Genomic DNA, 25,766 nt, shown 5'->3' with positions numbered 1-25,766 from the left:
ATATAATTAAATCTTACCAGCGATCAACAAGAGTATGTAACTGCAGCGGTTACATTCATTAACTGTACTGCTAAACGGTACATAATATATGTATTTTTAAATAATCTTTTTAGACAAACAGCATGAATTCCTTATGCTAACAGTGGAAAAGTAGTTTAAAAAGTAACAATTACAGTTTGGGTATTACAATGGGAATATTTCATAATCACAATTTTTATTTCAGTATTTGAAATCTTTAAGGTTTCCTGCGTTTACAGGTGCTGTTTTACAGACTGCAGTGATGATTAAATACGAATCTAACGGAGAGATTAAAGCAGTTCAAACATTTGTTTGTTTGTTTTTCACAGCGCAGCCATGAACTGGAACAAAGGTGGTCCAGGAGTGAAGCGTGGGTTTGGCTTTGGAGGTTTTTCCCTTGCAGGGAAGAAAGAGGAGCCTAATGTTCCCCCAAAATCTCACACATCATTAGGCGCTTCTGGATCAAGTGGCGGTTATGGGAAAAGCCCACAGCTTCCGTCTTTCTACAAAATAGGGTCTAAAAGAGCTAATTTTGATGAAGAAAACGCGTAAGTGACAGCTGCCCTCAGTGAATTTACTGCTTTACACAATATTAGTCAAACTGCTAAGATCTGAATGAAATGTAAACACAATTGTCCAAATTAAAATCGTCTGTTTTTCCTTTGTTGTAGGTATTTCGAAGACGATGAAGAAGAGTCCAGCAGCAACGCCGATCTGCCCTACATTCCTGCTGAGAACTCGCCCACGCGGCAGCAGATGAAGTCGGGCGGCGGCGGCGGCTCAGACAGCGAAGACGACCCTTTGGATGCCTTCATGGCAGAGGTTGAGGTGTGGAAAGTTGCATAAAGTTATTGTTGAACTCTGAAGCACAAAAATCCACCACTCACAAAGACTGGAAGGGTGAAACTGAAGATTAGGCCTGTATATAAGTTAAAATGAGCTCAATAATCACCATTATGATCATTAATATTTTTTGAGGAGCAATTTTGTTGACAGAGATGTTACAATCCACTTTAGTTGTAGTTTCGCTTGTAAATGGTTTTAATTTACGTTTTATTTACTATTTTTGGTTGTTGTGTTTTATTCTGGGTATTTAAACATTTTCCAGTTCCAGTGTTCTTTACAAAATAAAAATTTTTTTGGTCTTAAATATGTTGAACTTGCATTATTGTAGCATTATCAACATATTACTTGAAAATGGTCTCGAAACAACAATACTATCAATCATCGCAGTAATTCTTGATATAGTTGATCATCCAGAGCTCCACTGAAGATCTGATGTTGTTTCATTTTGTTTCTCAGTAGTTCCCACGATGAACCTGAAGCTATCTTTAAACACTTACACAAATTAAAGTGTTATATTTTACTATTTTATTTCCTTTTTCTTAGAACCAAGCAGCTAAAGACATGAGGAAACTAGAAGAAAAGGAGAAAAAATCAACCAAGTAAGTATTTTAATTTAATCTATCCCTTAAAGACAGAAATTCCTGAGAAAAAAAAAAAACGATAAAAGTTGAAACTTTACAGTAATTATTTTAGATTTCTGTCTGATTTTTCCTATTTTCTCAAGTTGGGTGATACTTTTGTGGCTTTAAGTTGTTCCATTAACTGTAGGAAAAAAAGTCACAAAACCAAAGTGATGCGTTTGGCAGAGTCATTGTGGGATGTGGGCTGCTTTTGGTGTATGAACGAGTTGCAGGGAAGTTTTTTTTTCTCCGCTTGTTTTTTTCAGGGGTATTCGTGATGACATTGAGGAAGAAGATGAGCAGGTGAGTGAGCTTTCCAAAGTTTTTCAATCCAGAGACGTACTTCCTGTAACCTCTCTGATCTTTTATTTTGCATCACATTTCTCTGACTCCGCAGGTTGCAATTAGGATCATTGTTGTGGCCTGATTTTTGTGAATTTTCTTTTTTATTTAAATCCGACAAGTCATGTAATTTTATATTTTTAGTTGCTCAGCTATGAAGTGCTATGTTAGTTTTTAAAATAAAGTGCTGTATTCTCTACAGGAAGCGTATTTCCGCTACATGGCAGAGAATCCCACAGCAGGGCTGACCCAGGAGGAAGAGGAGGAAAACATCGACTATGACAGTGATGGAAACCCAATTCCTTCTACAACCAAGAAAATAATCCTGCCGCTGCCACCTATTGACCACTCAGAGGTACTCTCATTAGTAGAAATCACTTTACCTGTGTGATTTATTTAAAGGAAAATCAAAATAATAATTTTTTCTTGTGAATCCTCTGTCTCGTAGATCGACTACCCCCCTTTTGAGAAAAACTTTTACAATGAACACGAGGAGCTTAGCATTCTCAACGGCAGCCAAGTGCTCGAGTTGAGGCAGAAACTCAACTTGAGAGTAAGCCAGTTATTAAGTTTTTATTTCACATTCAAATTGCTATTTTATTCCAAATACTTCTACAAGGTTGCTTTAAATTAGTTGTTTTCAAGGTTTGTAAAGTGTTTGATTTCTGTATAAAGTCCTTAATAAGTGAATGATATTCAAACTGTAAGCCTAAATTTGGAAAACTTTATTTACAGTTGAAACCAGATATTTATGGAGGACCAAACCTGACATAATTAAAAATAAAAGCAGAAATATATCGTTTTTAAATTTCTTGACAAAATTATATGTTTAAGAAAAAGGAAAAACAAAATATATATTTCTGGTTTTGTTTCTGATTATGTCAGTTTTGGTCCTCAATAGGATGTTTTCTTACACCGTACAAAAGCCAGACATGTTTCCTTTTTTTTCTCATGGTCTAAAGTTAAATCAAACTAAACTTTTCTTGTTATTTTAGATCAGTTATAATTTCGAAAACTATTTCTGTTTGCTAAAAGCCACAAAACTTGGCAGGAACATTTTTTTAGAGATTTTTTAAGCATTAATTTGAGCAGGAAGTTTGTTTACCTTAAGATGATTTGTTTGAATTGTTTCAAATATAATAAATATTTATTTTGGTTTATTTTTTTCTCTTTTCTTTGCTTCTCTTCTATTTTCTAATCTTTCTTTTTATTTCCTTTTCTCTCTTTTCACTTATTTTGTATTATTTTTTTCTCTTTTCTATCCTTTTTCTGTTTTTTCTTTTCTTTTTTTTTCTTTTTTTTTTCCTTTTTTTCTCTTCTTATTTCATTTATCTTTTCTTTTTCTGTTTTTTCCATTCTCTTCTTTTCTTTTATTTTGCCTTTCTTTTCTTTCTTCCTTTTTCTTTTTTCTTTTTCTATTTGTTTCTATTCTCTATTTTTTCTCTTTTTCTATTTTTCCTTTCTTTTCTTTTCCTCTTTTCTTTTTCTATTTTCTTCTTTCTTTTCTATTCTTTTCTCCTTTCCTTTTTTCTCCTTTTCTTTCTTTTTCTTATTTTTTCTCTGTTCTCTTTTCTTTTTACCCATTCTTTTCTTTTATTTTCTCTTCTTCTCAGGTTTCTGGTGCTGCTCCTCCTAAACCTTGCACCAGCTTTGCTCACTTCGGCTTCGATGAGCAGCTGATGCATCAGATTCGAAAGTCTGAGTACACTCAGCCCACGCCGATCCAGTGTCAGGTTCAGTAAAAATTTACTTCCATCTTTCAGGCTGTAGAGTTTAAGCCAGAAATTGGTCCAACAACATTATTTGTCCCGACCGTTCTTCCAGGGAGTTCCCATTGCTCTCTCTGGACGCGACATGATCGGCATTGCAAAGACAGGGAGTGGTAAAACGGCGGCGTTCATCTGGCCGATGCTGGTTCACATCATGGACCAGAAGGAGCTGGAGCCCGGAGAGGGACCCATCGCGGTCATCGTGTGTCCCACCAGGGAGCTCTGTCAGCAGGTAAACAGCTGGAGCGTTTTTACCCAGATGTTAATAAGCTGAAGAGGTTTATTTATTATACTTGTGTTGTGCAGATCCATGCAGAGTGTAAGCGTTTTGGGAAAGCGTACTCGCTGCGTTCCGTGGCTGTTTACGGAGGCGGCAGCATGTGGGAGCAGGCCAAGGCTCTGCAGGAGGGAGCAGAGATCGTCGTGTGCACGCCGGTGAGAAACTTCACCTGCTTTCTCTTCCTGCTGCTGACGTCGAAATGCATAAACGAGAACTTCAGCGAATGAAATGTGTTTACGCAGGGTCGCCTGATCGACCATGTTAAAAAAAAGGCGACATCCTTACAGAGAGTGACATATCTGGTGTTTGATGAAGCTGATCGCATGTTTGATATGGGATTTGGTAAGCTGACACTATTATTTTTTACATTGTTACCGTTTTTTAAGTATGTAAATAAATAATTCTCTCTTCTTATTTAGAATATCAGGTGAGATCAATTGCAAGCCATGTTCGCCCAGACAGGCAGAGTAAGTCATGTTTGAGATTTGTAACTTGAATAAATAAGTTCTGGGATGATAAATTGTCCCAAAAGTTATTGCAATAAACAATAATATTGTTGTTTTGAGACAATTTTCAAGTAATAAAATGGTGGTGGCACAATAATAATGCAGGACCATTCTGAAAAATCAATAAACTTTAAATTTGATGAATATTTACATTTTAAATATCCATTTTTGTTCAGTTATGCCTTAATTATTGCTTTGACTCTGTTGTTCATTCACGTTAAGCCCTTGTTTAGAGTCTCTGTACTCCAGTTAACTAAATTAGTTGACAATTATTTCAATAATCGATTTATCATGATTATTCAGCCCTAATTGCTACTATAATTTCTTTTGCAGCTCTTCTCTTCAGCGCCACTTTTCGGAAAAAAATCGAGAGGTTGGCGAGGGACATTTTAGTTGATCCTATTCGGGTTGTGCAAGGCGACATCGGCGAGGTAATTTAAGATGTTTTTCAGATTAAAACATTTACAAAATGCATTTTAGGACAAGATTATGTTTCAAACATTTACCTGCCGGAGGATTCAGCTGCAGATTTAGTTTCTTTCTGTCAATGGTTTCTGTTAAAAGGCCAACGAGGACGTGACTCAGGTGGTGGAACTGCTGCTCAGCGGGTCAGACAAATGGAACTGGCTGACCCGAAGGCTGGTCGAGTTCACTTCCACCGGTTCTGTGCTCATTTTCGTCACCAAGAAGGCCAACTCCGAGGAGTTGGCCACTAACCTGACTCAGGAGGGCTACAGCCTCGGCCTCCTGCACGGAGACATGGACCAAAGCGAGAGGAACAAAGTCATCAGCGACTTCAAGAAGAAAAATTTACCCGTTCTGGTGGCCACTGACGTAGCCGGTGTTTACTTCCACCTCTTCTCCATCTTTAAATATTTTGATAAATATATTTTTTTGTGAGCTGAGTGACTTTATTTAGATTAATTTTAAAATGTAAAAGATTGTAATGTTTGCCACCTCTCTGTGCTTGCCCCAGCCCGCGGTCTGGACATCCCGTCAATTCGCACCGTGGTGAACTACGATGTGGCGCGCGACATCGACACGCACACTCACAGAATCGGCCGAACGGGTCGCGCCGGGGAGAAAGGTGTCGCTTACACCCTCCTGACCAGCAAGGACACTTCGTTTGCCGGCGACCTGGTGCGAAACCTGGAGGGAGCCAATCAGGCCGTTCCCAAAGAGCTCATGGATTTAGCCATGCAGGTGGGAAAAAACATCACATTTTAACGAAGGGGTTAAAATGTGACGTTTGCTGTTTTCTGGATGATAAATATAGCAACATTTCTAAAGTATTTTTAGTCTATTTTCTAGCACATACACCTTTGTACACTTGAAAAAATAAAAGACTAATTTACAAGTAACTTTTTAGCAACCTATTGAAACTTGTTTTAAGTAAAAATAAATTGTAAATACTGATGAAAAAGTTCTAGTTCCTCTGTAGATTATTTCATTTATAGGGAGATATTTTTCCCATGTTATAAGTGAACCAGAGAAACTGGTACTTTTTGTTAATATTTAGGATTTTTTTTCCACAATTGTTTTTATTTTTTTATTATTTATGACAAAAACATTTCACAATCCATATTTGAATGTAATGTGATATACATTATAAACAAAAAGCCAACTTAAAAACGGTCTCTATAGATTTGAGCAGTTCAAAGTCTGATCTTTTATCCCCATTTTCTCACATACGAATTAAATGCTTCCAAACTGTTCCGAGTTTGTCCAGCTTACCCCTCCAATATATAAATAATCATTTGTAGTGAAAGAGTCGTTGTCATTCCAGTGTAATAATATATTTATATTATTTAGCATTCAGTAGATCTATATCCAGGAGAATCAGTTTAAGGAATTATTTACTAAAAATAAAGCTCCTATTTCTTGCTGAAAAGTTACCTGTAAGTTAGTTTTGCTTTAACTCAAATGAACTGAGATATTTGCCCGACATAAATACTTGGTAAGATTTTGTGTTTTTGTGTAATTTGTATTTAAATTGATCTCCCCCAGAATCCCTGGTTCAGGAAATCGCGGTTTAAGGGAGGAAAAGGAAAGAAGCTGAACATCGGTGGAGGCGGCCTTGGTTACAAAGAGAGACCGGGTCTGGGGTCCGACAGCTCTGTAAGTCACTGGCCCACATAAACTGAATCTGCTTTTCATGGTGTTAAAATAACAGCACAAAAATGTCAAACATTACAATACCTCTGAATTAGGGCTGGGCAACATGACTTAAAATAAAATCTTTTTTTTTCAAACCAGATCCGATTTTAATCTTTTTTTTAATTAATTACAAATGACAGAAAATATTTCCAAAAAGTAACTTTTTTTCCCAACCATCCCTTCTGTGAGTTGTATTTCAAATTATTATGGTCAGGGTATGAACATTTTTGTTTAATTGTAAGAATATAGTCATGAATTTTAATGGGAAAAAAGCTTGAATATTTTTATTTTTTATTTTTTTTGTTGAGTTCATTCTCCAAATATTACGTCTTCATTCTGGTAATATTAAGACATTTAAATGACTATAATTGTGTTCTTTTTAAAAACATTACTTAATTTTTATTGAAAAACAAAATCTTAGCCTGGATCGTACATTTTATTGTAAAGTTGACCTGCAATTAAAGTCCAATTAATAATACAAGCTGTAAAAGAGAAAAAAAAACAACAAAAAACGCTCATCAAGCAAGATGACATCACTCGTAACTATGGAAACCCAAGGAGTGCATTGGTGAAAAAATAAATCCAGATTTTCCAAAAATTAAATCTTCCAACACCAAAGATTTGATAAATTAGTTTTATCGCCCAGCCCTACTGTGAATTGTGATTTAAATAAATAAATTTAACGTTTAAAATATTTCCTTGCAGGAACGTAGCAGCAGCTTGTCTTCCGCTAGTAGCTTTGAAGGCTACAGCAAACCGACAACTGGGGCGATGGGGGACCGCATGTCTGCACTGAAACAAGCTTTCCAGGTGCTGTTTGTCATCGTGTTTTGTAAAGCCCGTGGACTTATTCCAACCTGTTTAAGGAAGTATAATAGATCACCTTTAATTTTATGTTGAAAATTACAAATAGTGGAAACAATTTTCTCCAAAAAAAGATATATATAAAAAAAACTCAGGTATCAGCAGCCTTTTTAATTCATGCATACAGCCAATCATTTATTTCAGTGTCTGGTTTTGTTTTAGACTCAGTATAAGAGCCACTTTGTGGCGGCAACCAGCGGCCCTCCGAAGCTCAGCACCAAGTCCAACAGCTCCTCCGGTTGGACCAGCGCCGGCAGCCTGAACTCGGTGCCAACAGAGGCCGCCAACGGCTCTGAACGACCCAACATGGCCGCCTTTTCAATACCTGGTTTCACCAGCGCCGGCTCCCTGAGCTCCGTGCCCGCCAGTCCAACCGGCTCACAGCACAGCAGCCCTCCACCCGCACCCCCGACACACAGAGAGACCCCGCGGGATCGACACGGGGAGTCCCAGGGTCGCCCCGGCGACGGCCATCACCGCCACAGCGACAGGAGCGAGCGGCATAGCGGCGAGGATCGCTACGGTGACCGGGACCGACACGGAGACAGAGATCGCGACCGCCATGGTGACAGGGATCGCCACAGCAGCCGCCACAGCGACAGCCGGAATGGCGACGGAAGCAGAAGAGAGAGAGATGACCGGAGAGGGGACAGGGATGGCGGAGACAGGGCAAGCGTGGAGGGGAGAGACAGGGGAAGCGGGGAGGGGAGGGACAGAGGGAGCGGGGAGGGGAGGGACAGGGGAAGCGGGGAGGGGAGGGACAGGGGAGACGATAGCTTCGCTGTTCCCGACCCGCCGAAACGCAGGAAGAGCCGATGGGATAACTAAAGTTAGCACATCTTAGCGCTCCATATGTTCAGCTCCATAACAAGAGTTGGTCCGTCTAGGCCGGTAGCAGAGCAGATCAGAGCTTGAAAGAAGTAGCCTTTTTGGTTTAAGTGGTCAGAAAAGTTGGTTTGGACTCGAGGTTTGTTCAGCACAGACAATTCATAAACACCAACTGTACACATACCATCCAAGCTGATGTTACTGTTAGTCAAGTCGAGCATAAAAGCTGTGAATTCTAATGTCAGTAAAAAAAAATAAAGAAATGCAGTTCCAGATGCATTGTCACACATCTTTATGCTTGCAAAGCTCATGCATTCATTTACTACAAAACTTCAGTTCACAGGTAAATGAACATGTCAAAGCAACTATGTGTGGCTCTTTTTGTGTATTGTATTCATGTTTTAGTGGAGTGCCTTTCCACGGCATAAGTGTATATCGCAAATAAAAAAACATGTTTGATTTAAAGCTTTGGTGTCGTCCAGCTGCTTTGAGTAGTTTCTTCCTTAAATGGCTGACTGCTCTTCATCTCAAGGCATGATTGCACCAATCACAGTCATGTCAAATTAATTTTAAAATGCAAGTTGACTTAAAATGTTAAAAACAAATGATACATTTTGCTCGACTATTTAATCTCTTATATTTTTTTCTTCCCGCTGGTTTTTTCTATCAGGCAGTTTAAGTCGCACTCTGAAGACGGATTAGGTAGCTGCTAGCTTACTGCTAACATACTTTTACGTGTATTTATTTGGAAAATTTTAACTATTGTTGTTAGCTATGGTATTTATATTAATCAGTTTTATTTTGGTCTATACAATACCAACATTTCTACGTAACTTTATATTATGATCTGTGATTATGTAATTTTTAAATAAACAATTTATGGTTTGATCAATTTCGTTCTTGAGAAACCTATTTACCAAATACTTTTTTATTCTTACTTGAGTAATTTTTTGGATGTATACTTTTTACTTTTATTTGAGTTAAAATATCATGAAGTAGTCCTCTTATTTGAGTGCAATTTTGGGGTATTTTACCCACTTCTGCTCTTTGGACAAACCGCTTATTTAGGGCACCGTTATCAGAATTAGACATGACATGTTCAGGAGCGCCTTGCAAAGTCGGACATCATAACCATCAATAAAAGTACATTTGTGATGACTCAGATACAAACACAATTTAATTTTAACCAAATGCCATCACCTTAAGTAAAAACCTTACGCTCATCGTAAATATGTCCTTTTAAAATTACTGAAATCTCGCTCGTGGCGACAAAACGTTGTATTTCTCACGTAGTTTCATTTTGTTCGACAGAACGTGAACATGTCTGGAACAGATGCGAGCCAATAGCGTGCGACATCCTGCCGACGAAGAAAACGGTTGTATTGAAAACCGAGACGAGGAGCGGAGCAGAGGGTAGAAACTCGCCGGCAAGCAGGCTTAGCTCCAACGGCAAAACCCTACCAGACCACAAGAAGAAATTGGGGACAACATTTTGAGTCCAGTTTCTGAGCCAGTCGATTTCACTGTTAGCCGGGGCACCGCAGACAAGTAGCGCAGATGGTGAGTCCTGCTTTTTCTTCCTCTCTGTCCGTTGGTTTGCACCGTGTCTGCAGCCTCTTCTCTCTTTCTCTCTCCCTCTGAGGTGAGGTGATGATGCCTGTCCATTCTGAAATGATCCACCGTCCAGGATGCTGATTCTTATTAACATCTGTTTTTATTTAGTTCTAATTTCAGCGAAGTGTTTATCCTTGTTTGGCTTAGATTTAAATACCCCCCACCGGGGGTCTTTAAAATGCTAACAGTGCAACGTCCAATTGTAACGTCTGGTTCGCTAGCTTAAAGGCTAATTTATACATTAAAACGCTGTATTAAATAAGACATTTATAACACTTTTTTAGATGTGATTGCTGTTGTTTTTAATCTTATAAACAGTTAATCTAATCCCCTCCTTTCCATTTCCTGATTTGGAAACCGCTTTGTTGCCGAACATAGTGTTATTGTTTTGTTCTGTCAAGCGTAGCAGCACAGGGTTGTAACTGCCTTACAAATTAGGTGTTATAGCTGACATATTAATTCGTATCAGTTGGATCTCCTTCTATATCTAATAAATACATTAGAATATAGGTATATATGATGTTGGACAGCATGTCAGGGCCATTGTTTCTTGGATTATCTTTGGTATAATTTAATTTGAAAATAATTTCCATGCATACATGAGCAAGTATGAGTTTGAGTCAGGGTATCATAAAACATAAAATGCAGCGCTAAAATGTCATTTATTTATAAAAAAGTGGCTAAAACATACATTTGCAATATGATCCAATTGTAAGGAGCAGTACCTGAAAAATTGGGAAAACTCCAGTCACATTTTTTGACATCCCACTAAAAGCACTTGGATAGTTTTGTGCTTTAATACGTAACGTTTCAAACCATTGGTGTACCGTTAACAGTAAACAGCCTTTGCATATTGTAAAATTATTAATGACATCTGATATCCCCTATTACTGCATGACTCCACTTTAATCCGGCTTCTTATTTCTGTATGAAGGCATAATAAACATCCCACTAAGAGAGTTTCACTTCCTGTGTTATAAAGCAGTTTCTTTCAGCTGTCTGATCTCTCAAAGACACTTTTCATCCATGCGAGGCGCTACAGCCTGATCGGTTGTTAATTATTTTGCCAGCATATGGCTCCTAGGCTTAACTACACTAACTTTCATTTCCTGCCACAGTTCTCAGACTGTCTGATTTTCAGTATCTCAGAGGCACTGCTGCCTCTTGTTTTGGATAAATATCGGAATCTATGTCTCAGGTCTTATTTGTTCACCCAAAAAGCAGATGACAGATGGAGCTGTAGGCAATTGATGTACTAATTTTGGTTTGGTTTGACTTTATTGACTGTAGTGTAATAAAAGAATAGACAAAGTCATAGACAAACAATAAATTTAAGACAAATGCAAACAAAATAAGAGTAGCACTACTTCAACATATTTTTACTCTAGTAAAAGTAAAAACTAACCACCCAAGAAAAAAAGTCGACTCGAGTAATGAGTAACTGATCAAATTATCAATCATTTAACATCTAAAAGTTACATAATCAGATGGACCAAAATATAAAGTTAAGTGTAAATTTTGGTATTTTATGAAAATGACAATAACAGTATAAGTTTTTGGTTAAAACATGTTTTTTTTCACTCAGTTGGTAAAGAATCCAGACATTTTACTCAAATAAGAGTAGAAATACTTCATAACAGAATTACTCAAATAACAGTAAAAAGTACAGTGTAGTAAAAACACTCCTGAAAGTACATTTAAAAAAAAAAGTTACTCAAGTAAATGTAACTGAGTAAATGTAACTAGTTACTGCCCAACTCGGGTCTTAATTGAAATTATTAAAAGCACTAAAACATTAAAAAAAGACTTAGAGGTTCAAACCAAATGATAGATAGTTTGATTTGATGTTTGTATTTTCTTTAGAGTAAAACATATTTTTACTGAATTTCAGCTGTGAGTTTCCAGTTGACTCACGTCTTTCTGCACAGAAGAAGCCGCCGTTTCTATAAGGACATGTTGTTGTGGTTTGTTTCTTCCATCATGGCGTCGGTAGGCCTGCATGAAAGTGTTCTGCAGATAACCACATTCCTTCACTCTGATTTGTATCATTCGTTTCCATTTCCTGAGAAGATTCACGTGTAAAACGAACCCTGGGGATAAATCTGAAGTTTTAAATTAAAAATAGATTTTTTTAGGCTTCGTCTTCCATGTCATAATGTCATTTGAGCTCTTATTTTGTTGTTGGCTGAACCTGATACCGAGTCTCACATTTCTTTTGCTGTCAGGTACCGAACCCTTTGAACAGCTTGTTTAGAAACCTACACAGCATGTTTTATTTTCAATTATGACACGTTTTAAAATACAAATACTTACTGCAGCATAGGGAATCACTTCAATAAATAAGTGAAAGATTGTTTCTTGGTTCATCGTCTTTGTACCTTGTGTGGTTGGAATGAAAATCTTGCTGCGATTGCAAAGCAGATATTTGCATGCTAGTTGTGTTTTAGTTTGTTTCCAGGGCTGGATGAGACATGCTCCACTGAAGAATTTGATTGTGAAATATTTCATTTTCTCCCCTCTGTGATAGCATCTGATCAGCTGTAGAAGTTTCGTAAGCCACCTTAAATCAAGTTGCAGAAGCAAAGCTGCAAGATGCTGCATGTTTTTAAAGCATCCAGTCGGCCTTTGGTTATGTTTATTAAAATATCAAACAGAAAAAATAGAAACCAGCATTTGTCTTTGGTCTTTTTTCTTATTTCAAAGGCATCATATTTTGTGTTTCATCCAAGAACAGATATTTATATTTATTTATTCATCAGAGCATCTTAAGTCGTTTCACAGAAACGTTTTTTTAAAAAAGGGAAGTCAACTTTCTGCATTGTCAAATATCACAAGCTGCTTACTTTACTGCTGAAAAGCCAGTGTCACTTTCTCTGGACGCTATTTCTCAGAATTGCTACATGCAAATAGGATTGAAATGAGAACTGTGCTTCATTTCGTTGTTTATTTTCTGCTTTTCCTCCATGAAGGTTTGGCCAAAATCATTTTTAAGAAGGTTCTAATCAGCTTTTGTTGAGGAAAATTGACATTTAAGACAAGCTTTAGACACGGTTTGTCTGAAAAAGTTTTAAAAAGTTACGAATTTAAGAAAAATGTAGGTATGGAAAAATATTACATCCAGTCTGGATTGTTTTTGAGGACAAATATTGAACCTTTTGCTCTTGTACTTTTAAAAACGAGTTAAAAAGTGTTGAGTGTGGAAATATGTGATGAAATTTTTAATTTTTTTCCTTACTCAAAACCCAATGACTTGACTCCGATCAAACGTGCTATTGCTACATTAAAGCTAACTCATGTAAGTAAAGAAGGAAGATAAAATGGCTGCTTTATTCTTGAGCTCTGAACTTCCCCACTCTCATTTTTACATGTAACCAAATAGTCGATTTGGGTTGAATGGATGACCTACATCAACAATCCCTCCAGGATTTTGCTATTGTTTAGTCGTATAGTTCAGAAATATTTGTAAAGAATTTCATGATGTTTCTTTCTTTAAATCCCTTCCACAAAGATGAGAAAGAAATAACAAGCAGACAGATGGGAGACACAAACATTTTTATTAATTGAAGAACTGAAATTGCTCCCCTTTTGTTACTTGACATCAAATGAGGCTGAGGTAGCAGAAGTAAGAAATACTGCCACCTGCAGGTGGGAGTTAGCAGTCACTTAAAGGGGCAGTGTCGTGTAAAATGTAATATTTTGAGCTTTACATTATGTTATAATGTCACTCCCTCATCAAAAGCAAACATGGAGTGTTGCTGTATTCCTATAATCTCCATGGCAACCAGTAGGCTGTGTAAGACGCCTGGGTGGACCTAGCTCCCCCTCCGAGGCACAGCTCCTCCTCTGAGCTCCTCCTCTGAGCGTCCCCCAATCAGCTCCTTCAGACTAGCCAGCAGCAATTAGCAAACATCAGCTGAGCTTGTTAGAGGAGCTTCTTCTCAGTGCAGCGCTGGTAGAAACGTTGTTAAAGGGTTAATAAAGGAGCCATGTTGTGATGACTTCCTGAAGGTGGAGTTTTTAAAAGGATAGAGGCCCAATTTCAAGGTGTTTAATTATGTATTATATTTTGTATATATAGCATTATTACAAATAAAATGATCTGTTTAATTATGCTATAAAATGGCACAATGTGCCTGGAAAATGCATCGTACTGCCCCTTTAAATCCAATGATTTTTGCCAATTTTTGAGCAAAATTTGCAATAAGCTCACAATTATGAGAATCCAAAAGAGAAACGGTCCAAACAGAGTGCGGGTGGGATGAAAATTAACTTCATGCGGTTCTGTTTTGAAATAAAAACACTCGACAATTTCCTTAAGTTAAAATACAGATGTTATTATACAGAAATTATTAGAATATATTAGCTTGATTCTATTTTTAATTCAACTGTCTTATTTTTTGAAAAGACAGTTGGCCCTCTTAATACAAGAGAAACATTACATTTTATGAAAATGGATGCTTATCAATTAATCATTGGTCGATCAATAATATCAATCAACTCTGGATTAACTCATTAATCGATAACTTTGGACATTTCCAGACAGTAAACAATCAGCATAACCTTTTTTTTTAGAAATTATTCTTGAGTTTTATCTGTGAGTTACTAAAAGCACGACGTTCTGTTATTTGGCAGCTTATTATCTCATAATTACGTGGCTCCTGAAGCTCTTCCTCGTCAGACAGGAAGTTAAAACGAGACCTGTCCGCTGAGTCAGTGAGACATGACATGCAGACATGGCGATGGATGCCACCCGGTGCAGAAACATGCCCCGTCACTTTCTGGGTCCAGCAGGAAGTTCAGCTGGGGAAGTGAAATAGTGGCTGACCAGACGTTTCACCATGTTGCTAGATGTGATTACTCTGCAGACTGGAGAGCTGAATCCTGAACTAAACCTCTCTAAATGAGTCCAATTCATACAAGTTTAATCAGTTTTTGCAGCTGGCTAATCAGCATCAAGTTTTACTTTCTGGAAACTTCATACCAGTTGGGAGTATTTTCCCAGGCTTCTTGTCTCGGTCTCTAAATGTTTAGTTATTGATTTATATTTGTCTTCTTTTCCAGCAAAGTGATTTAGGAGATCCAAAACGAAAACACACAAAAGCAGATATGAAATCTGCAGTAACTCTTGGCTCCGAACAGGAAAATATTCTCCGCTGAGTTTAGCTTTAAGACAAACTTCTGGACAGCTGTTTCATTGAATTGAGCTGTTTGTGTTCAAGCTACTGTCACAATGATTATACAATGATTGCGTTTCTAAAAATAAGGAACAGGAGAGTGAATGTTTGGATGGCTGACAGAGTACATTTTTAACATTCAAGCTTCCTTAAAAGGGCCCTGCAGCAGTGAGTCATCCTACGCTGTGCATTCAGAGATAATCTGATGTGAAATACCTGTTTTTTTCCAGTCAGTCAGCAGTTTAAATGTAAAGATGGTTTGTCTTTGTAGTACTTGCATGACCTGGCTTGAAGGATTGTGTTTGCACAAGAAGGAACCTCTAGCTTTAGTCCATGCCATCTTTAGCTGTATCTTTAAATTCCTTCACTGGAAAAAAAAAAGAGTAGGATTTACGACTTTTCCAATCCAAACATGTCATTCAGTGGGAGCTGGAGGCCGCAGTCATCCATCACAGGCCCGTATTTAGAGCAGCTGCTGCTGCTTAGATAAGAAGATTTATACCTGTTAGCATTTATGCAGTTCATTTAACATTTAGAGTGCATTCACACCAGCTTTGTTTGGTGCGTTTTAACTTGAATTGGACCAAAAAAGCGAACTTTGGTCCACCTACAAACCTCAATCTCAGTTCAGTTGAAGTGAACTCTGGTGCGGTTCGAATGCATTTGTGAATGCCAAGCGGACTAAAGCGGGTAAATGCAACCAAGACAAACTACAGAGTCTAGGGCTAGAGTGAGAAATGGCTTGTGTTTGTTACCAAACAAGGAAGATTCAGTCATGTCTTCTTCTGAAGGTTTCGTGTCGTGTCCTTCAGTGGTTCTTGGTGCAGCGCCCCCACAGGCGAGGAGGGGAAGTGTTTTTGTTTTTTTTTTCTAGGGGTTTGGTTTGTTTGACTCAGTGCAGTGTGAAAAGGAACTGCAGCAACTGGAAATGTAACAAATGTTGCAACTTTAGTCCTCAGCTTAACTGAGTCTACTGAACTACCAAGTGTAAAAATACCTTGGTTATTTTTCAGCAAAAAACACAGCTTGGTTCCTCACATTTGTGATATTCCTGAAGTGCCTAATCTTTGTTTTGCAAACTTTGCACAGCTCATGTCAAGCCTGGACACCTTGGGCATTCAGTAAAAATCAAAATGAGTCGAAATGTTTTTCCTTCAACAAAGACGAGACCGGTTGAATCGCTCTTTCTCTTTCCATTTCCTTTTTGTTTTGGTGCCAGTACCAACTGCTTGGCGACGTCAGGACGTCCAGCATCGTCACAAAATGGAGACCAAAAGCCAGAAAATTTGTTTTATTTATTTAAACCGATTTTGGGACATTTTATATTGATTCTGAATCGCAACAAATTAGATTTGTGATTCTTGGAAAATGGATATGTGTCCATTTTGAAGAGAAATGGCCTCTGTGTTCTGCCATATTCATTCCCCAGTGAAACATGGATATTAGTTAAATGTTTGTGGACTTATTTAACTTAAATAAGCTAAATAAATGCAGTAACATTAACTAAAGGTTGGTACCAAGCTACTGCAGAACAAGAACCACGCTCTGTATTTTACAGGGTTTTGCTCCTCCTTACTGAAGTTGCAATATATTCACTGCAAAAGTTAATAAAAAAGTGCCAATAGAACAAGCACTTTTCTTATTAACTTTTTTATTTTATTTACTTAAAACTAGTCTCTATATCTTGCTGAAAAGTTACTTATAAGTTACTTTGTCTTATTTCAAGTTTACCTAGATATTTGCACTAGAAATTAGACCAAAAATACTTGGCAAGATTTTGTGTTTTTGCATTGTTTCACATCTACTTTCTTGAGTTGGAGTGAAATGCTTTTGCACATTTTCACAGTTTCTGGTTTCTTTACTTGATTATCAGTTGGGGAAACACCCTCAGTCATGTCTAGTTTGTTTAATGCACAGCAGTGACTAAGAAGTGAGATTAAGCGGCCTCCTAAATGTTGAACATAAATCTCAAAGCAGATACCCAGAAGCTCCGTTAAAGAGAACAGAGGAACCTGTTGTAATCAATCCCCTCGGCCCCGGGGTGTGTTTCACACAAACACACGCTGGCTGGCATGTGGAGGTGAGATTACAGCCCAAGCGGAGGCTCAGAGAGAGGAATTGATGCAGTGAGCTAAGAGTTGAAGCTCTTTTGCAAGACGATTTGAGCTGAAAGTGCTCCTTGTTTGGTAAGATAACCAGACTCCAGCTGGCTGAAGTTTCTCACACACAGCTAAAACAGTGCTGGTTCAGAGAGGATTAGTTCCACTATAAAACCTCTTTATGAACACTTAGTTTTTTGCTCACAGAGGGTTTTCATTTCCCCTTAAGTTATTGAGGCCACATTGATTGGTATCACGCGAACCATTAGTTTTCTTCAACCTTTTTTTGCGGTGAAACTTGGGAAGTAATTGTCAGCAGACAATTACCAGTGAGAATAAGACTGCAACTGGGTTACTTTTCTCGTTGTCTGCAGGACAGGAGAAACAGATGTGTCGTAACAAGTTCCTGCCACATTTGAGCAGTTTGAGGAAACTGAGGCTTATGTACATATATGGCAAAGACAGACCAAGATGGCACATGCAAATCTAAATACATGTTAGATGAATGTGAAAAATATAAGTTTGATAACAGTCGATTTTCCTTTTATGGCTGCAATTACAAGATTTTACTGCAGCTCTCCTGTGAAGAAGCTATACCTCTCCTGCAAAAACTTTAAATTTAAGCTTAATTTTCAACAGTTTCTGGAGAAGATCAAAGTCTTTTTGGTTCAGCATGTGTACAACAACCACAGGAAGTGGTGCAGCATGCAGTGTGCTTGATAATCAGAACGCATTAGCTGTCTGAAAGCTAGCAGCAACATAATGACTGCTCTCAGGAGGAACCGAGGATGAGGAGGACATGCTTGACTGTTGCGATGTGATTGCATCTACAGGAAGATGCATGGCTTCACTGTTAATTAACTAATCGCTACAAAAACATGTCATCCGGTTGTCCTGAGTGCAGGCAACACCCTTTGTTTTCCTGTCTGTTTGTGAAGTGTTTCATCAATAAAGTTACGTCAAAATGTCTTGCACATTGTTGAGTTAGGATAACAGCTGAGACTGGTGCAAAATATGATGCTAAAATGTTTCCGGTATAGATTCCTTTAACACGAATGACTGATGTGTCTGGTTAGTTATACTCAAACGATTAATCGTGAATAATCAATTATTGAAATAATCATCAACTAATTTAGTAATCGATTAATCGTTTAAAGGATACACACTTTAAAACGACCTTTAGCTAAAAAAAAAAAAACTATATAGTCAGAGCATTAATTAAGCTAAAACTCTACAAAAATAAACAAATGTTGCATTTAAAATGAAAAACATTTTGTAGTAAATATGTTCAGGCAGCATTTTTAACTTTACCTGGTTCATTAAATCTCCTATTAATGACCTTTTGCTATCCATTTATTAATGAAAAAATAATCACAAGATTGGTAGATGGTATTTTTGTTGCTGTAGATACAAATGATCAACCATTAAGGAAAGTAATTAACTAGCATAATGGCCACCAGTGACCTACTGAACTCAGTATGCAAGCATTACTTAAATTGACTTGCTCCATTAAGTATGCTAAACCTAGCTAATAATTAAAAAAATTGATAAAATGCTAATTTTAGCAATTAGGCTATTGTTAGCATGGGGCTATTACTAGCATTTCGAGTGACTAGCATGTTGACACTACCATTTGGATGTGAAATATCACTAGCTTATTCACTTACTGCATTAAGTAAGCTAATAAATTAAAAATTAGATAAAAATTAGACACTACCATTTGGATGGTGGCTATAACTAGCATGTTGGCACTACCAGTTTGATACGGTTTACCACTAGCATGTTGGTGAACATTGGCTCCATTTGTTATGCAAATATTAATCTGTAAAATTATGCTGCAGCTCTTACCATGTGCATCTGTTACTAGCCTCAAACTCCCATTTTTACACATTGATCTCCAGCCAAACTTACATAAGAAGCTTTTAGAAAGGTTTCCAGTGGACTTTCCCCTTCTTCCTCAACAGAAGCTGCCAGTTTTTGCTCCTACTGAGCTTTTTCTGCGGCAGCCGTTCAGTCCATTTCTGTTTATTATCTGCTTTAGTTGTGATCGTTGCTAAAATTTCACCTGATTGATGGAAACGTCTTGAATAAGGACGTTAAAATACCAACTTACAGAAACAGTGTGGTAAATGCTTCTCTATATCAATCACGAACCATTGAACTGTGGCTCAGTTTTATCAATAAATTAACTCTTTTGGTGTTTGAAGATTTAATTTTTGGAAAATCTGGATTTTTTTTTTAGTTTCCATAGTTACGAGTGATGTAGGTCCACCCAAGGCCGCCATCTTGTATGACAAACGCGTTTGACAGCTTCCACTTATTTATTGGGGCTCTTGTAGAGCTAGGCTACAATATAATTTTAATTTAAATAACAAGAATAAAGTCAGAAAATTACCAGAATAAAGCTGTAGGAGACTGAAGTAGTAATTTCATGAGAACTTCAATGTGAAAAATAGTAAAAAAAAAATTAAATGAGGGAAGTTGAACATCTTGTGAACTTATACTTTGGTATAAGCTTTACAGATAAAGAAACACTTCTTCAACACATCAGTATCAAATTACTATCAGTAGCACAACTATTTCTTCTTTTTTGTATGTTTTTTTTTTCATTAAAACAACTTCCTTTTCTTAATTTTAATATGTTTTTGTGGTAAAATGCATGTTTTCTTGCCCATATTATCGCCACATTTTGATAGTTTTAACAAAAATTAGCCTGACCCTAATACTCCATCATATGATTCACAGAAGGGATTATTAAAATAAGACACTTTAAAAATATATTTTCTGTCATTTGTAATTTCCAGAGGTGGGGAGAGTAGCACTGCTTCAACATATTTTTACTCAAGTAAAAGTAACAAGAAATTACTCAATTAAGAGTAAAAAAAGTATCTGGTCAAAAAACTGATCAAATTATCAATAATTTAATATTTAAAAATTACATCACTAGATGGACCAAAATATAAAGTTAAGTGGAAACTTTGGTATTTTAATAATCAAAATGATGATAATTCATATAAGTAACAAAAAATATTTTTTTCCACATATTTTTTTTAAATAAAAAACTGATTAAATGTAAAGAAAAACTACAGGTCTGTGTCTGCTGAATGTTTGGTTAAAAACATTCAATGGGGAGAAAATCCAGAAATTTTACTCAAGTAAGAGTAGAAATACTTCTTAATAAAATTACTGAAGTAAAAGTAAAAAGTACAGCGTAGTAAAAATACTAATAAAAGTACATTTTTCCAAAAACTTCCTGAAGAAAATATGACCAGTTACTACCAAACTCTGGTCATTTCTTTAGAAACACAATTTAGAAAAGAAAGTGATTTTAAAAATTAAAAACATTGAATCTGGAATGAAAAAAAATCAGACATTTAGTTTTTAAGCCGTACATTAAGCTGATAAATCTCGTAATGAGATGAGAAAAGCTGATTTTCAGGCCTCGGTGCAGACAGGAGGCACCTGATCCTCTCCCCGGGGTGCAGAGAGACAGATGGAGCAAAAGCAAACTGGGGGGAGAGAAACAGATCAGACTCATGACACAAACACACTGGTAAAGGTAGAAAAACCGCTCTGTAGACCATTAATCCAATCATCTTCTGCCATTTATAATGAATTTGTAGATACATCGAAGCTTTGGGGTGTTTTAAAATATTAGCTGAAATAACAAATATGTTTTTTTCTTGTTTTTTTCAGGACACCAGAACCAACACTGAAGATAAATCTGTCCAGCGATCGAAGGTAACCAGCCGGTGATGCCTTCACTGCTCTCTGCTTCTTTTGTTTTTCTGGTTTGTGACATTTTCCAAACTCGTCACATGAACATGGAGATAAAACACTAAACCCACAGAAACTGGCAAATCTGGACAGAAAAGTCAACATAAATTTATTTATATAGCACATTTAACAGTTTTAGTAATCAGTTATTCTGACGATTAATCGATTAACCAGATAAAAGAAATTGGCACGTTCTGCAGATTTTTCATTTAACCACTTAAGCTTATTTTATACAATATTAGAAATGCATCTATTTCTAAACACTTTTTTTTGCCTAAAATGAAATAAATTAGCATTTCTTTTGTGTACAATTTATTATTTTTAGCAAAGGATGCATCTACAGCTAAAACAAAAAAAAAAAAACATCAACATAGAAAACGGTGCTAAACAGGATCATTTTCACCAGGTGAATTTGAACCAGGTGAAGCTAAAACTCTTGAGGCGTTCTGTTTAGAACATATTTACAGAAAAAGGTTTTTCTGTAAACCTTTTCTGAGTCTGGATGCTCTAAATTTAGAACTAACCAGATATATGAGTCATTCCTCTTAACCTGTCATTCACGACGAGAGGACCCAGATTTGGGTCCTCTCGTTGTGAATGACAACCTGTGAATGACAGGTTAAAGGGAGTTATTAATCGATTAATCACGATTAATCTGATTAATTGTTTTAGCCCTAAGCTCGTTTAAAACAACAGCTGTTGACCAAAGTCCTGCACATTTAATCTCCCTATGTGTTCAAATACTGACCACACTATGATGTCATTGTGCTTCCCAACATTTCACCAAACAGACTCGATTTTTCCCGTCTTTGCTGTCTCTGTTACTGATGTATAAACAATCTACAAGAAACAAACAGACATTTCTCAGCCTGGTGGGGGCGCAAGTAAAGCCTGGTGGCCCGCCAGGCTTCTGATACACTGAGGGAAACCCTGCAGTATTTATACTTTCTCACTGCACTGCGTGGCGCTCCCATTAAATTATATCTTGATGTGTTCAGTCTTTCAGCTTTAAGACCCAAAAGGAAGTGTGTGCAACATGTGAGAAGACAGTCTACCCGATGGAGAGATTGGTTGCCAACAACCTGGTTTTCCATTCAGCGTGCTTCTGCTGCAAGCACTGCAAAGCCAAGCTGAGGTGAATAATGCGCTTGGCTTTCTTTGTTTTCTTCGGTTATATGATTCCTTCCTTCAGCTTCCTTTGTAACTCTGTGATCCCGTCCTGCTCCGCAGCCTCGGCTCCTTCGCAGCTCTTCAGGGCGAGTTTTACTGCAAGCCCCACTTCCAGCAGCTTTTCAAAAGCAAAGGCAACTACGACGAGGGTTTCGGACGCAAGCAGCACAAAGAGCTCTGGGCTTCCAAGGAGTCGGACACCATCACAAAGTCGCCATGATCACACCTGCCTTTTTTTTTTTTTTTTTTTTTTTTTTTGTCCTTTTGAACACCTCCAGCATGTTTTGCGATGAACACATGCCTCATTATGCTGGGCAGTTAATTTGACCACGCGCTTTTTTAAAAAACGCCATCTGAACAGAAACATGCACAAACTGCTTAGAAAAGACCCATAGCATCAAAACATCTGGAGATTTTAATCGACTATTATTTTACACCTTTATTTTCCTCTTTCCTCTGGAATTGATAGTTGATTGTGACCAAATTTGTTCCCTGCACTAAAAAAGACCCACACAAATTCTTACTAAGTATTTTTGGTCTAGTTTGTAATGCAAATATCTTAGTTCATATGAAATAACGACAATTAACTTACAAGTAACATTTCAGCAAGAAATAAGAGCCAATAATTCCTTAATATTGATGAAAATCTACTAGTTCTATTGGCAGATTATTTTACTTAAAGTGAAATAAACTGCCAGTGGAACTCAAACTGGGTTGCTAGGTAACGGGGCTGGGCTTGGCTGGGGTTGCTAGGTAACGGCACCAGTGGAACATGCACTCTTTAATCAATATTAAGGAATTATTGACTTAAAACAAGCTCTTATTTCTTGCTGAAAAGTTGTTGGTAAGTTAGTTTTGTCTTATTTCAAGTTTACTAAGATATTTGCACTACAATCTAAACCAAAATCACTTGGTAAGGTTTTGTGTTTTTGCAGTGTAAAATGGGGAGCGCATCAAAAACGTTTCTTTTTCTTCTCATAATAAAAAGAAATGATAATAATTTGCACCATTTTTTTGAGTATTCTACCACATCCTCAGGCATTTCAGAAGAGTTTCAGAGCAACAATGTTTCAAACAGAGCATGCATGCACTCAGGTCAGTTTTTACCCAATAAGATCGATGCATAGTTTCAATAATCCCTCGCTGTGGTACGCTGTTACAGGTTTATTCAGGAACAAACAGGGTACAGAGTACTGTATAACAACCGCACACATCGGCAACAGCTCACCTCATGTTTTACTTTTTATTATTAATATTCAATTCATCCGCTTCTTGTTTTTGAATTCCCTCTCTCAGTCTTATCCTTGCATGTTAGCACGACTGGGTCTTAATAGCCTTACCTTTAAACTGTAATTACGTCTTGTGTTGTGAACGGTTTTGTTTCATCAGTGCATGCACTGCAAAAACACAAAATCTTACAGAGTAATTTTGGTTGAGTTACTAGTGCTTGAAATAAGACAAAACTGACTTACAAGTATCTTTTAAGGAACTCATAGGAGCTTGTTTTAAGTTTATAATTCCTTAACGTTGATGAAAAAGTGCCAGTTTTCACCAGCAACTAGCTAATTGACAGATTATTTGTCTTATAATATGAGGAAAATGCTTTATTGTAGTTTAAATAATCTGCCAGTAGAACTAGTGCTTTTAAAATTAATATTAAGGAATTACTGACTTAAAATAAGCTCCCATATCTTGCTGAGAAGTTACTTGTAAGTTAGTTTTGTCTTATTTCCATTTTACTAAGATATTTGCGCTAGAAACTCACCCAAAATTACTTGGTAAGCTTTTGTGTTTTTGCAGTGTAGCAGCCCGTTTCTGTACTTTTATTATCGGAATATGAAATAATTTCTGAAACCTGTGTTTTGTATGCTATCTGTACATAGAGCCGTGGTTTGTGACTGTTGAGCGTTTCCCTCCTTCTCCATCTTGCTGTACTCTCACTTTGCACAAGCAAACACAATTACCAAACATGATATTGAAAATCACGACGGAAACTGAGGCCTTGTCTGCTTATATGTGACAACAGACAAGAAAATGTTGCTCCTCTGTTGTTTGAGGCATGTTAGTCATTGATAAGTCTTGTGAAGATTGTGATTGTTAATCCGAAATTCTTAAAGAATTAGTCTACTCGATGTTTTTGATTCATAAAGATGTGGATGAAACCTTTTTGGGTAAGAGATGAAGCATCTTTGAGAAATTGTGTGGCATTCATACCACTAGATAGTCATCATTTCCATCCCAAAAAAAGGTGGATAATATTCACTTTTGTATTATTGCCTTTCTCTTCATACTTTCTGTTGCATACCAAGCAGTTACGCAAGTGGACCTATTCTCAAAAGGCTCGTTTTTTGCAGTTTTCATGCTTACAAACCCCATTGCAGAGCTCCCTCTGCTGGAGAAAGCTTGTCAGTGAAAGAGGGCCCTGTGAGTAATTTGCCTAAGAACCTAACAGCCTTTTTCAATATGTTGCCTCGGTCTGCAGTGCTTTTTATTCAAAACTCCCAAGAGAATCTAGTTAATCGACGTCGCCATGTTTATATTCCACCAATTAAACATCTAATTTCCTAAAATGTGTGAATATTGCTGACACTTGAATGACACAAAGTTCGTTTTGTGACTGAAAGTTTACTGTGAAACTGAGCATGCTGTGCGGAAAAGAGAAAGAGAGTCAAGCCTTAGGAATAAGTAGTTGACCTGATTGTGTTTTAACAAGATTCCCATAAGAAGTTCATGTTTTTTTGTTATGTTTTTTTTGTTTAGAGCACGTGTCAAACTCGAGGCCCGGGGGCCAAATCCGGCAAGAGAACAGTGTGCTTAAACATTATTTTACCAATTAATTCAAATCTGGCTTTATCTATTTTCTGCCAGATTACATCAATCAGTCCCTCCAGTTTCTTGCAAATTATTGTGGAAATTCACTCAAAATGAACAAATCCCTAAACTTTTTCACACATAATTACGAGTTTATTGAAGATTTTTCACAAAAACATTTGGGTTTCAGTGGCGCTCTCTTTCTTACTTGTACTAAACAGCTGCCTCAGTCTTAATAATAATAATCTGAATAATAATAATAATTAACAATAATAATCTTAATAACCTTAATAATCTGACATCAGTCAGATTATAGAAATTTAAAAAATTACATTTATCGTCACAAATTAATACCAATTAACTCTTTGATTGGAACAAACAAATGTGAAACCCTGGACGGACTGAAAAGATGTTCAATGTTGTTTAATTTTAAGAATTAATTAATATTTTGACTGGTTTTATCAATGCATTCTGGGACAGCCGGGCCTTTCAGAACACTGGTGATCTTGATTTGACCCAAGACGAAGATGAGTTTGACACCGCTGCTTTAATAAGATCCCTGCACCCAACCAGCAGCCGTCATTTTTATCCACATTTCCACAGCCAAACGTTTTTCCTCTTACAGTTCCTACGATTTCAACGCTTTAAAATCAAGTGACTTGTTTTTAGAAATGCTGTTTCTGTCATCCTCTGCAGTTTGCCAAGGTACAACAGCAGAATCTGTGAACTGCACACCTTTAAGTTGAGTAAAGCAGAAACTGGTTTACACTAGTGTAAACTGGTTTAAACTGATGTAAACTGGTTTAAACGTATTTACACTGGAGCCCAGAGGCTCAGGTGAATGACTGCAGTGTGACATGATGATGATGTTAAATCTGTGAGTCTGCTCCT

General features: G+C 37.1%; 2 protein-coding genes across 3 annotated transcripts in view; both read left to right on the top strand.

Moving 5' to 3' along the window:
* Positions 1-8,695, top strand: part of ddx42 (DEAD (Asp-Glu-Ala-Asp) box helicase 42) — a 9,171-nt gene extending 476 nt beyond the window's left edge. Inside the window, exons 2-18 of the mRNA XM_016676444.1 lie at positions 348-566; positions 690-846; positions 1,408-1,463; positions 1,751-1,787; positions 2,029-2,181; positions 2,275-2,379; positions 3,440-3,559; positions 3,651-3,827; positions 3,902-4,030; positions 4,118-4,217; positions 4,295-4,342; positions 4,715-4,812; positions 4,946-5,222; positions 5,358-5,584; positions 6,389-6,499; positions 7,244-7,348; positions 7,565-8,695. Coding sequence (XP_016531930.1) covers positions 355-566; positions 690-846; positions 1,408-1,463; positions 1,751-1,787; positions 2,029-2,181; positions 2,275-2,379; positions 3,440-3,559; positions 3,651-3,827; positions 3,902-4,030; positions 4,118-4,217; positions 4,295-4,342; positions 4,715-4,812; positions 4,946-5,222; positions 5,358-5,584; positions 6,389-6,499; positions 7,244-7,348; positions 7,565-8,230 — 2,778 coding nt within the window. The 5' untranslated portion in view covers positions 348-354 and the 3' untranslated portion in view covers positions 8,231-8,695. The remainder of the gene's footprint in view (positions 1-347; positions 567-689; positions 847-1,407; positions 1,464-1,750; positions 1,788-2,028; positions 2,182-2,274; positions 2,380-3,439; positions 3,560-3,650; positions 3,828-3,901; positions 4,031-4,117; positions 4,218-4,294; positions 4,343-4,714; positions 4,813-4,945; positions 5,223-5,357; positions 5,585-6,388; positions 6,500-7,243; positions 7,349-7,564) is intronic.
* Positions 8,696-9,581: 886 nt separating this feature from the next.
* Positions 9,582-22,556, top strand: limd2 (LIM domain containing 2). 2 transcript variants are annotated; one of them, XM_007562203.2, is made up of 4 exons: positions 9,582-9,790; positions 20,814-20,858; positions 21,893-22,029; positions 22,125-22,556. In XM_007562203.2, the coding sequence occupies exons 1-4, from the start codon at positions 9,788-9,790 to the stop codon at positions 22,282-22,284; spliced, it is 345 nt and encodes a 114-aa protein (XP_007562265.1). In that variant the 5' UTR covers positions 9,582-9,787; the 3' UTR covers positions 22,285-22,556. The 2 variants fall into 2 exon arrangements, with proteins under 2 accessions (XP_007562265.1, XP_016531934.1); XM_016676448.1 differs by lacking the exon at positions 9,582-9,790 and having other exon boundaries at positions 20,775-20,858.
* Positions 22,557-25,766: the final 3,210 nt, after the last annotated feature.

The sequence above is a fragment of the Poecilia formosa genome, unplaced genomic scaffold (genome assembly GCF_000485575.1).
Source record: "Poecilia formosa unplaced genomic scaffold, Poecilia_formosa-5.1.2 Scaffold134, whole genome shotgun sequence".
In the NCBI taxonomy this organism is placed as follows: domain Eukaryota; kingdom Metazoa; phylum Chordata; class Actinopteri; order Cyprinodontiformes; family Poeciliidae; genus Poecilia; species Poecilia formosa.
Note: the sequence above shows the minus strand (reverse complement) of the source record. Positions and strands in the feature narration are given on the sequence as shown.

What these genes read in the sequence shown, in the direction of transcription:
- limd2 (XM_016676448.1), top strand. Translation starts at nt 20,790, where the DNA reads ATGTTTTTTTCTTGTTTTTTTCAGGACACCAGAACCAACACTGAAGAT. An exon ending in AATCTGTCCAGCGATCGAAG is followed by an intron (nt 20,859 to 21,892) that starts GTAACCAGCCGG and finishes TGATGTGTTCAG; the next exon opens with TCTTTCAGCTTTAAGACCCA. An exon ending in CACTGCAAAGCCAAGCTGAG is followed by an intron (nt 22,030 to 22,124) that starts GTGAATAATGCG and finishes CCTGCTCCGCAG; the next exon opens with CCTCGGCTCCTTCGCAGCTC.